The sequence below is a fragment of the Neophocaena asiaeorientalis genome, unplaced genomic scaffold (genome assembly GCF_003031525.2).
Source record: "Neophocaena asiaeorientalis asiaeorientalis breed wild unplaced genomic scaffold, Neophocaena_asiaeorientalis_V1.1 scaffold133, whole genome shotgun sequence".
NCBI lineage: Eukaryota > Metazoa > Chordata > Mammalia > Artiodactyla > Phocoenidae > Neophocaena > Neophocaena asiaeorientalis.
Window position 1 is genome coordinate 6,294,835 of NW_020174429.1, and position 18,995 is coordinate 6,313,829.

At 38.4% G+C, this 18,995-nt stretch overlaps 1 protein-coding gene across 4 annotated transcripts in view; it reads left to right on the top strand.

The window, feature by feature from the left end:
* Window positions 1–14,988, top strand: part of CUNH18orf54 (chromosome unknown C18orf54 homolog) — a 33,024-nt gene extending 18,036 nt beyond the window's left edge. For 3 of the 4 annotated variants that reach the window (XM_024756825.1, XM_024756824.1, XM_024756826.1), the window contains one exon: window positions 1,605–6,290. In XM_024756825.1, the coding sequence (XP_024612593.1) occupies window positions 1,605–1,677 (73 nt within the window). In that variant the 3' untranslated portion in view covers window positions 1,678–6,290. Of the gene's footprint in view, window positions 1–1,604; window positions 6,291–14,878 lie in introns of those variants that run through there. The other variant, XM_024756827.1, reaches the window with a different exon arrangement.
* The last annotated feature ends 4,007 nt before the right edge of the window (window positions 14,989–18,995 follow it).

Genomic DNA, 18,995 nt, shown 5'->3' on the forward strand with positions numbered 1-18,995 from the left:
AATGGAAGGAAATGCTAATTTAAAGATAGCATTTTGTGAAAATAAAGATGATTTTTTTCCCCATCCAATTTCATAGACCCTCTAAATCTAAAGGATCTGTTGACCCTCCGATTTGTAAACAGTAACATCAGATTCTAGCCACTTGTCATCTTCCTTCTCTAGAGTCACAGCCTGAAAAGAAAAAAGGAAGTTAAGCCCCAAGTATATTTACAGATTATCTTCTTCCTCGTAAATATGTCTGTAGGAAGAAAATAATTCTCTAAGTAGAGAGATATTAGGATGTAGAAATAATAAAGTCTAATTTTACCTCTGATTGCTTAGTAACTCTGGGTGAGTTATTGTCATTTAGTTAATGAAGATGACAATCTCAGAAATTAACAGAAGCTGCCAAAAGGATGGCAGAATTCAGATTCTTAATACATTTGAGTAGAAGTGTCTAAGAAATAGAGTACAGGGAAATAGACGTAATGCAGTAATTAACACTACTAATTTCCTCCCTCTCCTTATCCTTGGTAAAGTGGAAGATGTATTTTACTTAATATACATCAATTGAACCTGTGTTGGAGACTGTAGAATAAGGTGTTGTAGTCACCACCTTTCAGTAACTTCTCACTAATTTCTCACCTTAGAGATTCTGGTATATTATTTCTGTTTTTCTTGGTCTCTTATTTATCAGAGATCTGAAATATGGTTGATTAACTGATATTTTTGAGTGATCCTCAAGGATCTGAAGGGTAAGGGAGAAGGAAAGCTGGAAGAATACTTTTAGAGGAAGACTGGAAAGTTAAGGGCTCCTATCTTCTTGGTTTGTCTGAGGGATGATTGAGAAAAACCAGGTTGTTGATATAATACTGCATTATTCAATGTAATTGTCATTTGTTTTCCCCCATGCTCAATAAAAATGAGTTTTCCTCAATTGTAACTGATTCTTTAGTGCTATTTAAATTTAGCTGCCTTGATTGTACATGTTAAAAATGAATTATGTCCTTTATTTCTTTTTTTTTTTTTTTGGTACGCGGGCCTCTCACTGTTGTGGCCTCTCCTGTTGCGGAGCACAGGCTCCAGACGCACAGGCTCAGCAGCCATGGCTCACAGGCCCAGCCGCTCCGCAGCATGTGGGATCTTCCCGGACCCGGGCGCGAACCCACGTCCCCTGCATCGGCAGGCGGACTCCCAACCACTGCGCCACCAGGGAAGCCCCTGTCCTTTATTTCTTAAATGATATACACAGTATATCAGAAGGTATCATTTCATTCTGCAAAGTACATGAAAAAGATGCTTTAAGTGCGACACAAGTGATACCTATTATTGTTTCTTATTAGGCTACTTGGCACACTTTCAAAAAAAAAACCCTTAAATGTCAAACATATAATTTTTTTAAGTAAGTGTTTATAGAATTTTAGATGAGTTATTTTAACCCTCAGTTATTCAGATTGCAAGGTTTTGTAAAGAAAAATTTTCAGTTTTGATACTAAAACTATTCCATAAACTTATCTCTCATACTAATTTTGAAGTTAAGAAACAATATAATCACCATTTCTTTTTGCATTACCTATTCAGTCCTTAATAATGGTTTATAATGTGTTTTATACTTTTTAATGAAGGGCTTTGCAACATTTATATCGCCTGAGAGACCTGGTTGATGATTCCAGTGGGAAACAGTCACCGAAAATATGAAGAGGAAAATAAAAGTCTAACCAATAAATAGTCACCACAGAACAAAAATGTATTTTTTTTCCTATTGCTTAAACTGACAAAGTAATTAGAAGCCATATATTATTCTGTGATTGGTTCAAGTATTATATATTTTTTAAAAACCAGACTTGAAAATGTCCATAGATTTTTGTGGTCTATCCTCATTTTGTGCCAAAATACCAGGAGGTGAACTAGAAGGATCCACACTATATGGCCTAGTCTGACTTTGGTCTTCAGGCTGTCAAATGTCTAATATTCAAAGATGGATGATTTCCGTTCTTGAAGCTTACATGGACTTAACCTTCTTCAGCATCCTCATCATTTTATCATCTGATTCTGGATCATTAAGAAGCTTTTCCTGGTTTCTATCCAAAATCTCTTAAATAGACTCTTTTATAAAGTTAGTATCCACTTAAGGAGCTTGAGGAATGTCAAAATTGTTATGGTGTATCTTATCCATATGGAAGTATGTTACTTTCAAGTTTCATAAAGCAAACATTTAAGAATATGTTATATTTGCAAATAACATTAATTGGTGCAGTGCTAAAAGGATGTTGTATATTGTGAATTCCAGGAAAACCTCATTTAATTAATGCTTTGATTCTATATGTAAGATAACCTTGACAGTACTTGACAGTTTATAAAATATTTGGGGGGGGGATATTTGAGATGTTAATATTTTGATATTATTTCCCAGATTTAAGTTTTGAGGTTAGCTCAAACTAGTAAAAACTATATCAGTGGCCAGTTGCTTTATGAAATTTGATAACTAAACTTAAATGAATATGGAAAATTAGAAAGTAACTGTATTTTAAAGCTATTTTGTAAGTGCTGAACTTTCTTTAAGGTTTGTCACTAGCTAGGACTGAACAGAGCTCTATAATTTTGCAACTTCTACCAAGTGAGCATCTAATAAGCAGGAAGCATCTTTACCAACAAAATGAAGAAATAATTCATAAGACATGGCAAAGCATATTAAAAAAGGCTGATGAAATTAAAGAATAGGTATGTATACAAATAGTACAAATTAACACTTCCCAAATTGGAGCGTTTTTGCTAATAAGTAGCTTCACTGTCAAATAGGAATTTCTAAGTACATTGGGTCAAAGAATTTTTCCCCCCAATTTAAAGCACTATCTAAGACCTTTGTTATAGAACTTACATGTCAGAGACTGTGGAGTGAATCCTGTCTTTTTTTTCTTTGCCTAGTGAGTCAGTCACTACTATTCTTTTTGCCCAGTTTGAGAGTCACTTGCTAATAAGTTTGTTGTGTTTACTCTGTGGAGGTGTTTTTGCCGCAGACATTCTATTTCTGATTATGGTCTTCTGCTTCACAGCAGATAGTTTGCATACAGTCAAACAAGACATTACTTTGATGATTGAAATGTGGTTGGCTGTTAAAAGTGCAGATAGATTTTGAGTGGATGAACATAGATCTGAGCGGAGCATGTTCCAGTGAAATCCAGTATCCAATGAATTCTAAAGGCAGAGCAGACAAAGATATCAGATACTTACATATTATCTGTTGATCAGATATAATATGTTTAGTATACCTAGAAAGCATCTCCAAAGGGATTATTATGCTGTGTTGACTCTGAGTAGCACTGATTTGGTTAGTTCTCCCATTTGCAAGAACATATATCCAGTACTAAATAAGATAAGCCTGTTCTAAAATTTTGTTATAACTAGTATTTTAAGAAACTTGATTATACTTACCCCAGAGTATTTTTCCTTTTGTATTAAATATGGAAGTTTAAGTTTTTTAGCAAAAAAGAGAACTTTAAATGATTAATTCTAGCCTTTCAAAAATATATAGGAGATTCAAACAAGAAAAAAATGTAAATGATAAATGTTCAATAAATTCTTTAAGGAATTGATTTAATTAATTGTTAAATATTTCAGTATTTTTTATTTTGAGATTTCCAGAGGAAAAATAGGAGACAACAGTATTGAGACTGAGTTGGGAATTTAAAGCAGATGAGAACAATTAGTTTTAAAAATAGGATTGTGAATATAAAGTTTTATCAACCTTTTTCTCTCTTTTAGGTATATTGAAAAATATTAAATAGAAAAAGTGATAAAATTTTAATAAGACATTTCAGATTTTTAATTGAGCTTGAAAAAATTTAACCTAATTCCAAAAATTATTTGAGATCAAGTGATAAAAGTGTGATGCATATGTGAAGACTTGAAACTCAACTGTATTTTCTTTGTTATCAGTAAGAACTCTCAGTTGTTTCTGGGACAATTCATTTCAGCTTCATAGAGATTTCTGACTAAACTGAGGAACTCTGTCTTCTTGGGTTTGTTTGGGTTATATATCTCTCTAGTTATGTTATTTCTTGTTGAAATTTATAAATGTGGATTTGGGGGGTTATTCTTTTGTATTTAATGTTTCGGATAATGTCTTGTTAAATCATATGCAGTTATACCAAAATGTTGCCTGAAGATAAATCATGACAAGATTTCTTTTTTTCCCCCTATGTTTTGAATACGTGGAATCACTCATTACTTTGAATTTGTTTCCTTTTTTCCTGTCCCACCTTTCACTGTGTCTCAAAACCTCTTTGTTAGAAGTGCTCTCAAGAAGTAAACTTGACAATAGGCAAGTAGCATGAAAGGGAACAAAATTCATCTGTGGCTAAGATCATTTTCCTTTTTTGAACAAAAATATTAGTTTTTTTACCCTCCCAGTTTATTCTACATTGTCCTTACAGTAGACCAGACATGTCTGCGTAACAACTTTTTTTTTTTTTACAATGTAGCAACTTTGTTACATTAACGGAGACTAGTCCATTTGCCTCCTAATATTTGTTTCACCCATGACCATTCTTCCCCTCATTTTCAGTTCATACATCCAAAGACATCCTGACTAGTGTTTACAAGATACTGTTGTACACACCGCCACTGTCATCTTACTGATTTATTTCAGCAAGTTTGCTGCAGCTAAATTGCTTTACTCAGATTCTCCCAAGCTTTCTGTGTATGTTCTCACCTTTATGCATATTATTTCCCATACTTGAAATACTCAGTTTTCTTTCATTCTGGTTATTTAAAGCTTACTCTGCCATTTCTTTAAAGCTCTGACAGAGTTTATACTTACTTTTCCAAACAATCTCACCTTCCAAACTCTGGTAGGTTGGCTCTCCATTTTCCTTCCCCATCACTCATTTAGCTGTTCTATTTCTTGTTTATGTTTTTGATATTCTTCTTGTAGCAAATTTGTATCCCTAGGGGAGAAAATGTCTCAAAAAGTATTAGATGATTGATTTTGTTTTGTCTCCTTGATAGTGTCTCTTACATAATGATGTATAACCAGAAACATGTAAATTTAAAGTGTTAATTGATAATTCTAAGCCTGATTTCCTATATAAGGTTGTAAGCTCAAGATAGGAGAAACCACGTCTTTTATTTATGTGATGTCCTGCAAATCCTTTTTAAAATGAGGTAAATTAAACCTATTATGGAAGAGATTTCTTTTTTGATATTGCAGTTTATCAAATAAGATGAACATTTTTGTATTTTGGATGACTTGGTTATAAGCTTTCTAACCTCTTGAGCCCTGAAAACTTTTAAGATTTTTATATATTCTGCATTTCATCAGGTACATGAACTATTTTACAGGTCTAGGACTAAGTCTAGGGAAACTTTCAGTGGCTGGTTTTCATTGTGTTGCTTCTTTGAGCCTGGCTTGATGGGAAACTATCAGTCTGGGTCCAATCTAGAAACAGAAACCACACGGTGATTGTAAACAAGAGAAGCTTAATATAAAAAAAAGTTTTAAATTGGTCAGACTCCCAGGAGTTCAGCATTTGCAGCAGCTGAAGAAGTGGTGTTTCCCTGGACCTGGCTGCCTCCCTCTCTCCCGGGTTCCACAGGGGGAAAAAAAGTTTTAAATTGTGACAAAAGAGATAAGATATAAGAGAGCTCTATATGGTACCCCAGAGATAAGGGAGAGTACTCAAGGAAGGACAACCTTGTAAGAAGGAGCTAAGATTTGGGGTCAGAGCTTGTTGAAGGAATAGCTCCAGTCCACTTGATGGCACAGTTTACTGGTTTGTCCGGACCAGAGTCGGTTTTCAGTTACTAGGCAAGCAGGAAGCCATTCTCCAAGGTTCAGGGAAGCTGCAGGTGGTGGGCCTGGAGAGGGAGTGAGGATTCTTTCTGCATGCTGGACAGTGCTGGCTGGACACCTGGAGCGTAAGGGGTTTGTATTGGGAAAGTTGAAGGAAGGTGATCACCAGCCTGGGCCAGGTCTGTGAGGTCGCCAAGGAGAACCATACATTCTGGGACTGTGACTGGGGCAGAGAACTACCTGGTGTCTTTATACCCACCTTGTTTACTGATGGTGGAGCTGCCAGAAAGCAGCAGGTGAGCCCCATCAGGGTGAATTTGGAGCTGAGAGACTATAAATTGATGACTGGCATGGAAACTTGTCAGGTTCTAGAAAGGTTTTGGTGGGAGAAAACATCATAAGGGAAATTTAAAAAATGCTTCACCTGTCCAACTCTGACCTCCCTGTTTTGCAATATACTATGTAGTCTGTCCAAGCCAAGAACCTGGAATAAAGGTAAAATAGCAAAAATGTCAGGTCATTTGGAAAACAGGCCCAGTAAGAAACCTTGGGCCAGTATTTTCAAAATCTAATGAATTTGATAATTTTGTAAAAGAAAACGGATCTGAACTAGAAATCTGGGACTATTATAAATATTCTGGAATTATATGGAAGAAGATCAGAATATCAGGGGAGTAGATTGCGTTCCTTCAATTGTGTTTCATCAAGGTGCCACATAACTTTTGAGTGTTTTTGGAAATTGAGCGTTTCCTGCAATTGGAATGCTTTGTTTTGTAGTATATTGCTTCAATTAAGCCATGATTTTTTCTGTGTCTTCCACATATTACTCTTAATTTTGCCTTTCAAGACAATCTCACATTTTGGTCTTCCTAATATTGGAACCAACAAAAATAATGCTACTTCCATCTTTCAGGCTGTTTCTAGTTTCTAAATTACTTTTTTGGACAAAGTTTTATGTTCATTATTGTCTCACTTTTTTTTGAATGCTATCTAGCGTTCCCTGTGTTGTTTAAATGTCTATATTATACAAATGACCCAGAGCCCTACTTAACAGCAAAACTCTAGAGTATGCACTTTATTTTTTGTAGTGATATATGATTGACATATATTAGTTTCAGGTATACAACATAATGATTCGATATCTGTATATTTGATATTTGTATATAAGTCTAGTTAACATCCATCAACTGTATTTTTTCTTACTGCCACCCATAGCTAATTTTTTCCCAGCTTTGTTGAGGTATAATTGACAAAATTGTAAGATATTTAAAGTGTATGTCGTGATGATTTGATATACACGTGTTGTGAAAAGATTCCTCCATCTTGTTAATACATTCATCACCTCATATTTATCTCTCTCTTTTTTGGTGAGTTGTTTTCATTTTTTAAGAAATGTGGTGTCAGATGTCCAAGATGCGTAGAGTAGATCATAAAGGATCTACATATTGTTCTTTGATAATTTATTATTCCATTCAGCATTCATTTATTTGCCTCTGCGTGGCGGTGGAAGGAGGAGAGAGGAGTGTAGGAGTGTAAGGGTGGGAGAGATGATGACAAAGTATGGCTATCGTGAGGAACTCGATGGAAATATATAAGTGGATACAGTTACACTACCCCAGGTAAGTATTGTTTCAGAGAAATGAAGATGGAGCAACTGCTATTAAGGCACAGGCGGTGGAGCAGCTAAGTGGCCGGAAAAATCAGGAATGAGTTCGCTCAGGAGGGAATGCTTGAGCTGATCTCCAAAATGAACATATTTGCCATCAAAGAAATTGGATGGAAGGGTGTTTGCTCTAGGCAGAGAGTAAGACGTGCAAAGACTTGAGTTATTAAAAAGGTCTGATACAAAATTACTGACTTGGAAGGGTATGTTGTGTGTTGTTAGTGGAAGAAACCAGTGCTTTAATATCGGGCAGATTTGTTTTATGATTCCACCATTTATTAGCTCTTTGTTGTAAACCAGCTCCTTGATCTTGCCTGAGGCTTTATTTAAATTTTCCCTTCGTAGTAGGTAGTTGGCAGTTTTGTTTCAAGAATTAAATGGTAATGCCTCTCACGTGATTTCAGTAAACACTAGCAGCTAATAATGTTAATACGCCTAGGTGGGGGGAGGCTTTGAGCTCAGCCCCTGGCATTCATTCACCAGTTACAACTCTTGAAAACTGTGCTGGAATATATTAAGAAATGCTCTTATCTCCCTCTCTTCCCACACCAAGGTATAACTCTTTTGAGGAGAAAGAAACCTCTCTCTCCATTCTGTAGGCCACATACATTCTTTAGACTGTAAGCATTATGATTAGGATCCCAATTCTCTTCTTCCTCTTCAGGATGCTTCAGCCCAGGGTTCCTGTTGGACCACTGATGTCCTTTGTGCTCCGTCTCTCCTAGTTACCATCCGCACACTCACATAATGGAAGGGTGTTTGAGCCTAGGTAATGCTTTGCCATTGTAAAGTGGTGGCCCTTGAAAGAATACTTTGCTTTGGGTCTTCAGCAAGGTATAGGCTTGACATCATGAGTTGGGAGTGGAGGTTCAAGGGAAGTACACTTGTTACTTATCCTTTAGACCTCTTCACTGTACATATGATTAAAGCAAGTTTAGCTGGTAGACTAAGCCAGTGGCCATAGCCTCCCCAACACTCTCACTTCTAGTAGGAGAAAAGAGAAGGTGTGAGGTGGGGAACGAGTAAAAACAGAAAGGGACAACGAGGTGAAATACGAACTTTGATAGCATCATTATTTTGAACTAACAGACCCTGCTTTGGTTAGTTTTTTCATGGATTAGTAGAAGTTTCAGATTCCTAGCTGGTGACCATGCCTACAAAGTAACTTTACAAGGGAATGTTACAACATCTGTATCCTGGTTTGCATGTGACTTGTTTTCTGTATACAGTAGAATGTCAAATTTGAGGGGTTCAGTTTCAGTGTCAGGTCTCTACTTAGCCATGGTCACAAAGAGGAGCCCCCAAGTATGAAAGGATGAGTAAGGTATAGAGGTAAGGGGTGAGGAGTAGAGGGGACATCTGCCAGGATGACTGGAAGGGTAGGAATCCTCTGTTGTCTAGTAGGGATAGAAGGGGGACTCCCCTTTGAGTCATCTTTGTAGAGTTCTGAATTGTAAAAGTAGGAGCTGATGTCTCTGTATCCCAGTTCTAGGATCTAGAAATGTCTAGATTTTATAGCACAGAGTTTTTATAGCATTCTCTGACCCATAGTCTCAGGTTCAGGTGGGAAAGTCCAAACTCTTAGCATTACCTGTGTAGCAGGGGCCTTTCTGACTGTTGGAAGGCCTCACTTGGCAAGAATGACACAAATGAGGGCTTTGGTTCAGTACTTTAAACAGTATCTTGTCCAAGAATCATATTCTGGGCTTCCCTGGTCGCACAGTGGTTAAGACTCCCCTACCAATGCAGGGCACACAGCTTCGGGCCCTGGTCTGGGAGGATCCCACATTGCCATGGAGCAACGAAGCCTGTGCGCCACAACTACTGAAGCCCATGTGCCTAGAGCCCGTGCTCCGCAACAAGAGAAGCCACAGCAATGAGAAGCCCGTGCACTGCAACAAAGAATAAGCCCCTCTCACCGCAACTAGAGAAAGCCTGCGTGCAGAAACGACCCAACGCAGCCAAAAATAAATAAATAAATAAAATTTAAAAAAGAAACAACCACATTTTCTGACCTCGAATAAAAAGAGGGCAAGTTAGGAATGCTTTTAATTTTGGCAGAGTTGAGATAAGGGGTGAAGTTAGAGATGACTAATTTCACTACTGGCTTTAAAAGTGAGCAACCAGGGCAGGACAGGAATAAAGAGGCAGACATAGAGAATGGACCTGAGGACATGGGGAGGGGGAAGGGTAAGCTAGGACGAAGTGAGAGAATGGCATTGACATATATATACTACCAAATGTAAAATAGCTAGCTAGTGGGGAAGCAGCTGCATAGCACAGGGAGATCAGCTTGGTTCTTTGTGACCACCAGAGGGGTGGGATAGGGAGGGTTGGGGAGAGATGCAAGAAGGAGGAGATATGGGGATATATGTATATGTATAGCTGATTCACTTTGTTATGCAGCAGAAACGAACACACCATTGGAAAACAATTATACTCCAATAAAGATGTTTAAAAAAAAATGAGCAACCACTGGTTGTACAGGAACTAGTTTATAAACAGTCTAGTAGAAGTAGTCATCCTTTTAATAAAGTCATACTTTTTTAATAACATTTTTTAAAAATTTATTTATTTTTGGTTGCATTGGGTCTTTGTTGCTGGACGCGGGCTTTCTCTAGTTGCGGTGAGCAGGGGCTACTCTTCGTTGCGGTGCGCGGGCTCCTCATTGTGGTGGCTTCTGTTGTTGCAGAGCACGGGCTCTAGGCGCCCAGGCTTCAGGAATTGTGGCTCTTTGGCTCTAGAGCACAGGCTTAGCAATTGTGTCACACGGGCTTAGCTGCTCCACGGCATGTGGGATCTTTCCGGACCAGGGCTCGAACCCATGTCCCCTGCATTGGCAGGCGGATTCTTAACCACTGCGCCACCAGGGAAGCCGTGTTATACTACTTCTGCTAGCTTGATTAATTGTTGAACCTTCTTCCTTCCAGTTATATGTGACTATGTCTCAGTCCTTCCTGATTTGGGTTCAGTATCTGTTTTCCCTGGATTACTCATCTTACTCATTGTTCACTTCCCTAGTTTACTGCAGTATCTATGTAGAAATAATATACCTGTAATTTATAAACAGATATATCATTTAAATTTTTTAAATTAATTCAGTTTTCTTTATTATAAGCTGCTATTGAAGTATGATGAAATTTTTTTAACATGAGTCTTGCATGAGAGAAATGTGGCAAAAATCTTTGAATATACATTTTATTTAAAAATCCTTTGGAGCCACAAGCAAGATTTAGGTGGAGCCATATGTAGTGTTGCTTATGAATACAGATATGAGTATGTATACTGTGGAATTCTCAGGATGGGTATATCAGGATTAGCTGGGTGGTATTTCTTCCTCAACTCCATCACTGGGTTGTGATGAGGGATAATGTGTTGCAAGTGTCAGTGTCTGGAGACAAAAAGAAGTTGACAGCCTCTATTACATTGTATGTTTTCATCCTTAAATGCTGACAAAGATATCTTCATAGTTACATATATTTCAGAAAACAAAGGTTGTGTGTGACAAGAAATGTTGGGTGTTTCTTTGTTTGTTTCCAAGGGCTGAGTGGGAACTCTGGAGTCAGACCTGTCTGTGTTCGAGGCTCTACCACATGCTAGCTCTATGACCCTGGTTTAGTTAACTTCACCCTTCTCATTTGTAAAGTGGGGCTAGTGATAGTACCTACATCAGAGGACTGTCATGAGCATTTAATGGGACAGTAAAATAGATCATAAAGGAAGCCTCGGTAAATGTTACCTGTTACATTATTACAACTGTTATTAGTCACTAGGTGTAATGTTTCTAAGTTTCTTCTGCATTGGAGCAATAGAGCGTTGCTCATACTTAAGATCACTGTTATCTCTCGTGATTTATCTGTTGTCTGCTTCTTGGAGAAGTTAACTGTGCCCTTCTAAACACTGATATAAACCATTACAGTCAATATTTGTTGAATGAATGCACATGAGCTGTAACAGTTTTCTGGAGTTGGACTCAGCTGATTTTGTTGTTCATATCACCACTCAATAGCCTTCTGTTCTAAAATGCTGTTGGATTGGCACTAAAAGTTACATATGAAGCAATTATATTGGGGAACAAACAAAAGCTGGAATGTTGAATATCTTGAATTATCATGTCAATGAAATCTTGAAAAAAATGGGAGTGTTGGGAATCCAGCAGTGTTATTTCCCCAAATAATTATATCTGTAATTCAAGTGGGTAGAGCTGGACAGTCCTAAGGGTTATTTAATCTAGCCTTAATTTTATACACATGAGGAAAACTGACTTAGCAAAGTTAAGGAACTTGTCCAAGATCAGATTGTCGTGCAGAGCTGCGTGAATAGAATATTTTCATTTTCTTCACAAGTTCAGAGCTCCTTCCCAGCTCTTTCCCTTCTCTGACACTTATTTTAGGAGCCCATACCCACATAATACCTGTTAGCGTTAGAGTTCTTCCTGAGAACATTCTGCAGTGGGTAATGGTGGACTATGGCAGCAGTGGGAACATGTATTGTGTCTTTTCCCACAAATGTCTGAAAATTAAATGTATGGCATTGATTTTGAGGTGACAAAATATTTAAAATAAATTAAGTTTTATCTGTGGGGCCAGTAAGGGGATTTCCTCATCTTGTTACCAGGGTACTATAAAACATAGTTTTTTTCTTGTTTAATTTTCCTTGTGTATTTGTTACTGGTGCGAATCATTACACTATTGTCTTTGAGACAAGGGTCTATATCTTCTATGATACTGTAACAGTCTCCAGTGTCTGGTCATCTGAAAGTTGGCAATAGATAAGAAACATTTGCATAATAAGAGCACAGATCAATCTTGTTACTGGTAGACATTTCAAAGGAAGTAATCAAATAATTGCCAACTTTATCTTATTAGCTTTTTCCACCTGAATCATAGAAGGCAGATAACTTGGAGATGGGGGCCGCTGGGGAAATGTTCTTATTGAAACAAAGAAGCACTGCCTTTTCTTCTATGCCAGCATGGCATAAAGGAAGAATCCGGTTGGCTCAGGTTTTCTAACAGAAACAATATGCATATATTCTGTTTTCTGCTTAACCTTTCAACCAGTAATAGAATTACTAAAAAGTTAAAAGCATCCACCAAGGGATCTTGCTTGAAACAATTATTATTATGATAATCTAATGGTGATTTTGTTTCTTTCATTAAAAAATATATTTTTGGTGGATATCTGATGAATATCTTGCGTAAATATTAAGGACTCCTGCCTTCCCACCAGCACTGCCCATTTTGGAGACTAAAGTGACCATGATTTAAATGATGTTAAATGGTGAAAGGGTGGGTGAAGGGGTTAAAAGATAAGAAATATATTGCCAGTAGTACTTAGGTATGGTCTAGATAGGAAGTTCACTGTAATGGCAATAAGAAAACCTAGGTTTTAGTTACAATTCTGTTATCTTTATATAAGCAGGTCTTTTATTCCGATTTTCTAATTTGCAAAATAAGGACAATTCTATAAATGATTCAAGGTAATGGGTGAGGATGTAGTAATTTGACTTACTAGGAGGGATAATAGGTGGTTTATGAATTCAGATGTCCTTCTACCATATTAAGATAAGGGTGTTATTAAAGTAGTGAGTCTACTTGTGCTTATTAAAAAGGAAAAGCCTGACATTCATTGGACATTTACTATGTATGGGCACCGTGCTAAGTGCTTTACTTATATTAACTAGTTCAGTCCTCTCGCACCTTTATGACGGCAACATTGTTAGCCCCATTGTAAAGGTAAAGAACTTGAGGCACAGGGAGGTTAAATACCTTGCCTCAGGTCACACAGCTAATAAGTGGCAGAATTAGGATTCAACCCTTGGTGGTCTGGCTCTAGAATTTTCACTCTTAATCACACACGATAAACTGCCCTGGTTATAGCCACTGGCAGGACTGATATTCATCTAGTATATACTGGTGTGACCACACCACCTCTATTTCCATTGAGTCTTAGAGACCACTCATTGTAAAGCACATCCCATTTTTAGAGATGTTAAAATGTAGACTTCATTCTAACAAATGCACAAGGAAAATTTAATAGGAAAAATATGTTTTATGGTACTCTGATAGCATGATGAGAAAATCACCTTGCTGGCTCCACAGATAAATTATTTTGAATATTTTATTACCTCAAAAATCAATGCCGTACATTTAAATTCCAGGTCTTTGTGAGAAAAGGCTAAATTGATATGAGTCACTGATGCATCTTAGATTTGATGAGATATGGTAGGAAAGCCACAAAGTCACTCCCCATCACTTGAGCATAAATTAACCTTCAGCCTTGTCAGAGCTTGAGCTGCCTGACCCAGATAGAATCTATATTTTTTACCACATGGTCTGTTACTAAACTACTTACAGACAAGTCAGAAATATGAAATAGAATGCAACTGACTAAGTGTGTCTACCAAGTGAAACAGTGTTGGGACTCGAAGACTTAGCTCAAAATTATGGTTTCAGAGAGGCCTTGCCTTTTCTTCCTATCTCAAACACAATTATTCTTTTTGTGCTCACAAGATCTTGTACATACTTCTATCAGAACACAGCACATTTTTGGGGGAAATTATTTGCTTTCTTTTCCATTTCTCCTACTAGATTATAAGGTAATAAAAGGCTTCGTAATGTGCAGAGTGGTATACAGCCTGGAATAGAATAGGCATTCAACCATGTTTATGGAAGGAATAAAGGTAGGAAGATAGAAAGGAAAGGAGGATGGGTGACTGTTTTGTGGATTACAGTAGCAGTTTTTAGCTTACTCAGGCCACAGCTCATCACCAGGAAAGCTGATGCAAGATGAATTTTAAATGATTTAACTTTCAGGTAACAAAATTATCTAATAAGTAAACCACATAGAAAAATCAATCACATTATCTAGAGGCAGGACTGATTTGGGTGATAAAATGTTATGCTAGACTGAGCACCCACCATCAAACTCTGCAGAGAACCAATGCCATGGAAGAATCTTTTGATAAAGGGTGCTTTGCTTCTACACTAAAACTAGTTGTGTGGTTTTGGGCAGGTATCGCACCTCTTCATGCCTCAGGTTCCTAATTTACAAAATGGGAATAATCATCATAGTATCTGACAGGATTGCTGTAAGAATTAAATCCCATGATGTATGGAAAGCACTTAGTACTGTGCCTGGTACTTTGTTGAAGAGAGGAAATAAATGTTAGTTAGCTATTGTTGTTATTATCTGTGTATGTGCTATCAATGAGCAAAGAGTTGGGGACCAAAAGAAGTGTTTTGTTGGTCTCTAATTTGGCTATGCTTTCAACGGTTTTTTTTTTTTTCTACTGAGATTATTGTTTAAGAAACAACTTCCTTGTTTCATTTCCTTAACTTTCAACTCTATATAAGCACTTCCTTCCTTAAGAATCATCATTCTTCTCCTCTCAGGGATCTCTCCATTTGCTAAAGCTACATCCCTCCCCCGTTTTTCTTTTTCAGTGAATTGCTTGCCCATCTATGCCAATGGACAACTTAGCATTTGAAATGCATGAAGATGCAAAGCAGAATATTGTGTCTGGGGGGAAGATGAATACCACATCCAGAATGGTAAGAATGTAAATGGGGACTTAAGTCTTGAGATTAGTTCCCCCCATAACCTTTATGCAGAGCTCAGGAAACAGTCCCTCTTTAGACCAGCTCTCTTCAAGTGACCTTCTTCAGAATGGTAGCATCTCCTGCTCTGAATATCTCCTGACTTGCCATCTCTCATAAACTCTTAACTCCTTTAGCTATTTAATGGCCCAGCTTTCTATGAATTGTTGTTCATGGCATTAATGAGTTGTTTATTGTTCAATATATTACCCTTATACAATGTTAAATTGAATATGTTGGTAAATGATTATGTTATACAAAATATACCATTTAAGAATTGATAATTTTTAAAATTTTTATACAGTTTTTAAAGATTACTCTCCATTTAGTTATTACAGAATATTGGCTATATTCCCTGTATTGTACAGTACATCCTTGTAGTCTATCTTACACCCAATAGTTTGTACCTCCCACTGCCCCACCCTACCTTGCCCCTCCCCCCCACACTGGTAACCACTAGTTTGTTCTCTATATCTGTGAGTCTGCTTCTTTTTTGTTATGTTGACTAGTTTATTGTATTTTTTAGATTCTATATATAAGTGATATCATACAGTATTTTTCTTTGTCAGACTTATTTCGCTTAGCAATAATGCCCTCCAAGTCCAACCATGTTGCTACAAATGGCAACATTTTATTCCTTTTTATGGTTGAGTAGTATTCCATTGTATATATACCACCTCTTCTTTATCCATTCATCTGTTGATGGACACTTCCATATCTTGGAAATTGTAAATAATGCTGCTGTGAACACTGGGGTGCATGTACCTCTTTGATAAGTGTTTTTTTTAATTATTATTATGTACCTAGGAGTAGAATTGCCAGGTCATATGGTAGTTATATCTCTAGTTTTTTTGAGAAACCTCCATACTTCCACAGTGGCTGCACCAGTTTACATTCCCACCAACCTTCCCTTTTCTCCACATCCTCACCAACATTTGTTATTTGTGTTCTTTTGAATATTTCAGAATGTTAAAGTAAGAATGTCTGTTAGAATTATTAGTGATCAAAGATTTGCTTGCTCAGGGAGAAAGACCAGTGGAAAAGGAGTCCTGGACATCATTGCTTATAAAGATCATTTTACCTTTAGGTAAAAGGTCAGAGGAGTGAGGGCAAATTGGTCCAAAGGTTAGGGTGTGTATTTTCTTGGCAGCTTTCAGTAATGTGGATTGTAACTCAGAAATAATACTGCTGTTTATAGCATATATTTGTGATATGAAACCAGGAAATAGTAACATAGAAATACATGGAAATATTGTGACTTGGAGATGAGTGGTGACTTGGAAGCTCATTTAGGTAATACACAGGAGGAAGGGAATTTAATGAAGCTATTTAATGAAGGAGGGAGGGGGAGAGAGAGACAGAGACCTGTCAGGCCCATTGACTACTGATATGTTGCTTATTCCCATGCATGTAGCTGTACATGTAAATGCATTTGTACATTCTGGAACCAAAAAGTTCTTAGAAAATACTACTTATAACCTCTTTGATTTTCAGGTGAAGAAACTGGTAAATAGGGGCTAACTGACTGACTTGGAATGCATTTCATATACAAACTTAACTGGGTACTTAATTTTCTAGTATTATTCTGTGCCCCAGCTCCTTGTATTTTTATTTTTGTTTATTTGGACGTCATCTGGGTATACGGGGTGTGTGTGAGTGTGGGGCTGTGCCCCACAGCCTGCAGTCCTTGCACTTGCCCAGCTGCTAGACTGAAGAGAGAGCCTGAGTCAGCGGCAGAGACATCAGTGATTCACCGGACACAGAATCTTACAAGTCAGAGGCCGAGGTCCTGGAGTGACACCCACCATGTACGGGCGGGCAGGCAGGACAAGACAGCAATCTTCCCTGCATAGGGGAGGAAGAAGCTATCAATTATAGGGGGCATGACATCAAAAGGGCTCCTTGGTTGCCAGGGGGACTGTGGAACACATCTCTGCACAGCTCTCTGGGTTAGCATCCAACGCAAGTGCCGTGGTTTCCTGTTGATGACTGAACATAGTGGAGCTGGTCTGGTCCCAGGGCTAGAACAATGGTTAGCGAAGGTGGCTGTGGGGGGCAGCGATCAGGCAGGTGGTTACTGATTAAACTTTCCACTTAGGAGGGAAGGCAGTCATGTGCATAAGTAAGCATGAGGCAGGGCTGGGGAGGGGGGCAGGGGGTGTACAGGGAGCAAGAGAGCAGCCGTCTTATGGGGCCTGACCATACTGTGAGTGTACGTATGTGTGTATTTATTTACACATGTATTTTTTTTAAAGCACATTCTCTGCATTCAAAGACCTTATTCTTTTTTTTTAAATTAGTTAATTTATTTATTTTTGCTGTGTTGGGTCTTCGTTTCTGTGCGAGGGCTTTCTCTAGTTGTGGCAAGTGGGGGCCACTCTTCATCGCAGTGCTTGGGCCTCTCACTATCGCGGCCTCTCTTGTTGGGGAGCACAGGCTCCAGACGTGCAGCCTCAGTACTTGTGGCTCATGGGCCTAGTCGCTCTGCGGCATGCGGGATCCTCCCAGACCAGGGCTCGAACCCGTGTCCCCTGCATTAGCAGGCAGACTCTCAACCACTACGCCACCAGGGAAGCCCCACATGTAGTATTTTACTCAGTATGTTTATCCCACAAATGCATTTTTAAAATAAAGAGAAAATAAACCAAATTGAGAAAGGAGGCAATATTTCTCATGCATCAAGAGTAGAGAATAATGGCTTCATAATTTCTCCTAGGAAAAGAAGAGGCAGTGGTCACTGACGAGCATTTTCCTGGTGTGTCTCTTGGCCTGCACCATTACCACTGCATCTGGAGTCCTGATTCTCTCCTTGGTTTATGTTAACAACTCTCAGCCCCATTCAGAACCTGGAGCCCAGCCTCTGCAAACAGCAATTCCCATGGTGCAAAAGGGTGTTGATCCAGAATTCAAGTTTCTTAATCATTTACCTAAATCCAACGTATGGATCACACATATTAGGAAAAAGAATCATCTATTATAAATGGTGATTCCAGAACAAAGTTTCCATTGCTCGTTTTCTAAGCTTTGTTCTCTCTTCATTGGAAGGAAGCAGCTGTGGGCTGTTTGGAGGAAAGGAAGTGAGGGATAGAGAAGGGGGAAAGTTGGGTGGATATTGGCTCCAGGCAGAATTTTTCTTTAGTAGATAGTTCTGTGTTTGGCTGGAGGGGAGAAGTGCAGGACAGCCCTGTTCTCTTGCCAAGACAGGTGTTCTTTTTTATGTCAAACAGAGACTGATAGCCCTGCATGTACCACGTTGTCTCCCGGAGTCTTGCAGACCTATTCTTTTCCTTTTGGGGGCTCCAGTACTCGCCACACCACCTTGCCTTTTCCCTTGTGCTTCCCGCTTACCCCATAGGCCATGGTGGCCTCACGTTCCTCAGGAGGTGGCCTCCATGCTGATGATTTGCTTATGGCTTTTCAGGTGTTTGAGTTCCCCGGTGGTGCAATCCAGTGGGCCTGGTACAGGACCAATGCCGAAGAGTATCTCAGCATTGAAGAAGATGCCTTTGGCAGCAGCTTGAACAGTCAGAGCTCACAGATGACTCTGGGGACCCTGAGAATAAAAAGCAATGGCCTCCGAACACGGCTATCTTGTACAGGTGTCACCAGTTTGCCCACGTTCTGCCCTTAAGCATTTGTGCTGTGTGTCCTCAGGCTATTATTTAGGTTGTTGCAAAACCTACTTAAATAAGTGGTAGACCACATCCAGGCTTTGGCTGTGTACTCAATTAGATTAGTTATCAGTGCCTTGAAGCATTAACCTGTTTGTTTTAATTATTCTTGGCATCACTTTGAACTTCTTTCTTCAGTATGAAATCATTTTTCATACATTGTTAAGCTAAGATCGCTGTTCCATCTTTTTTTTATATATAAATTTATTTATTTATTTATTTATTTTTGGCTGTGTTGGATCTTCGTTGCTGTGCGCGGGCTTTCTCTAGTTGCGGCGAGGGGGTGTTACTCT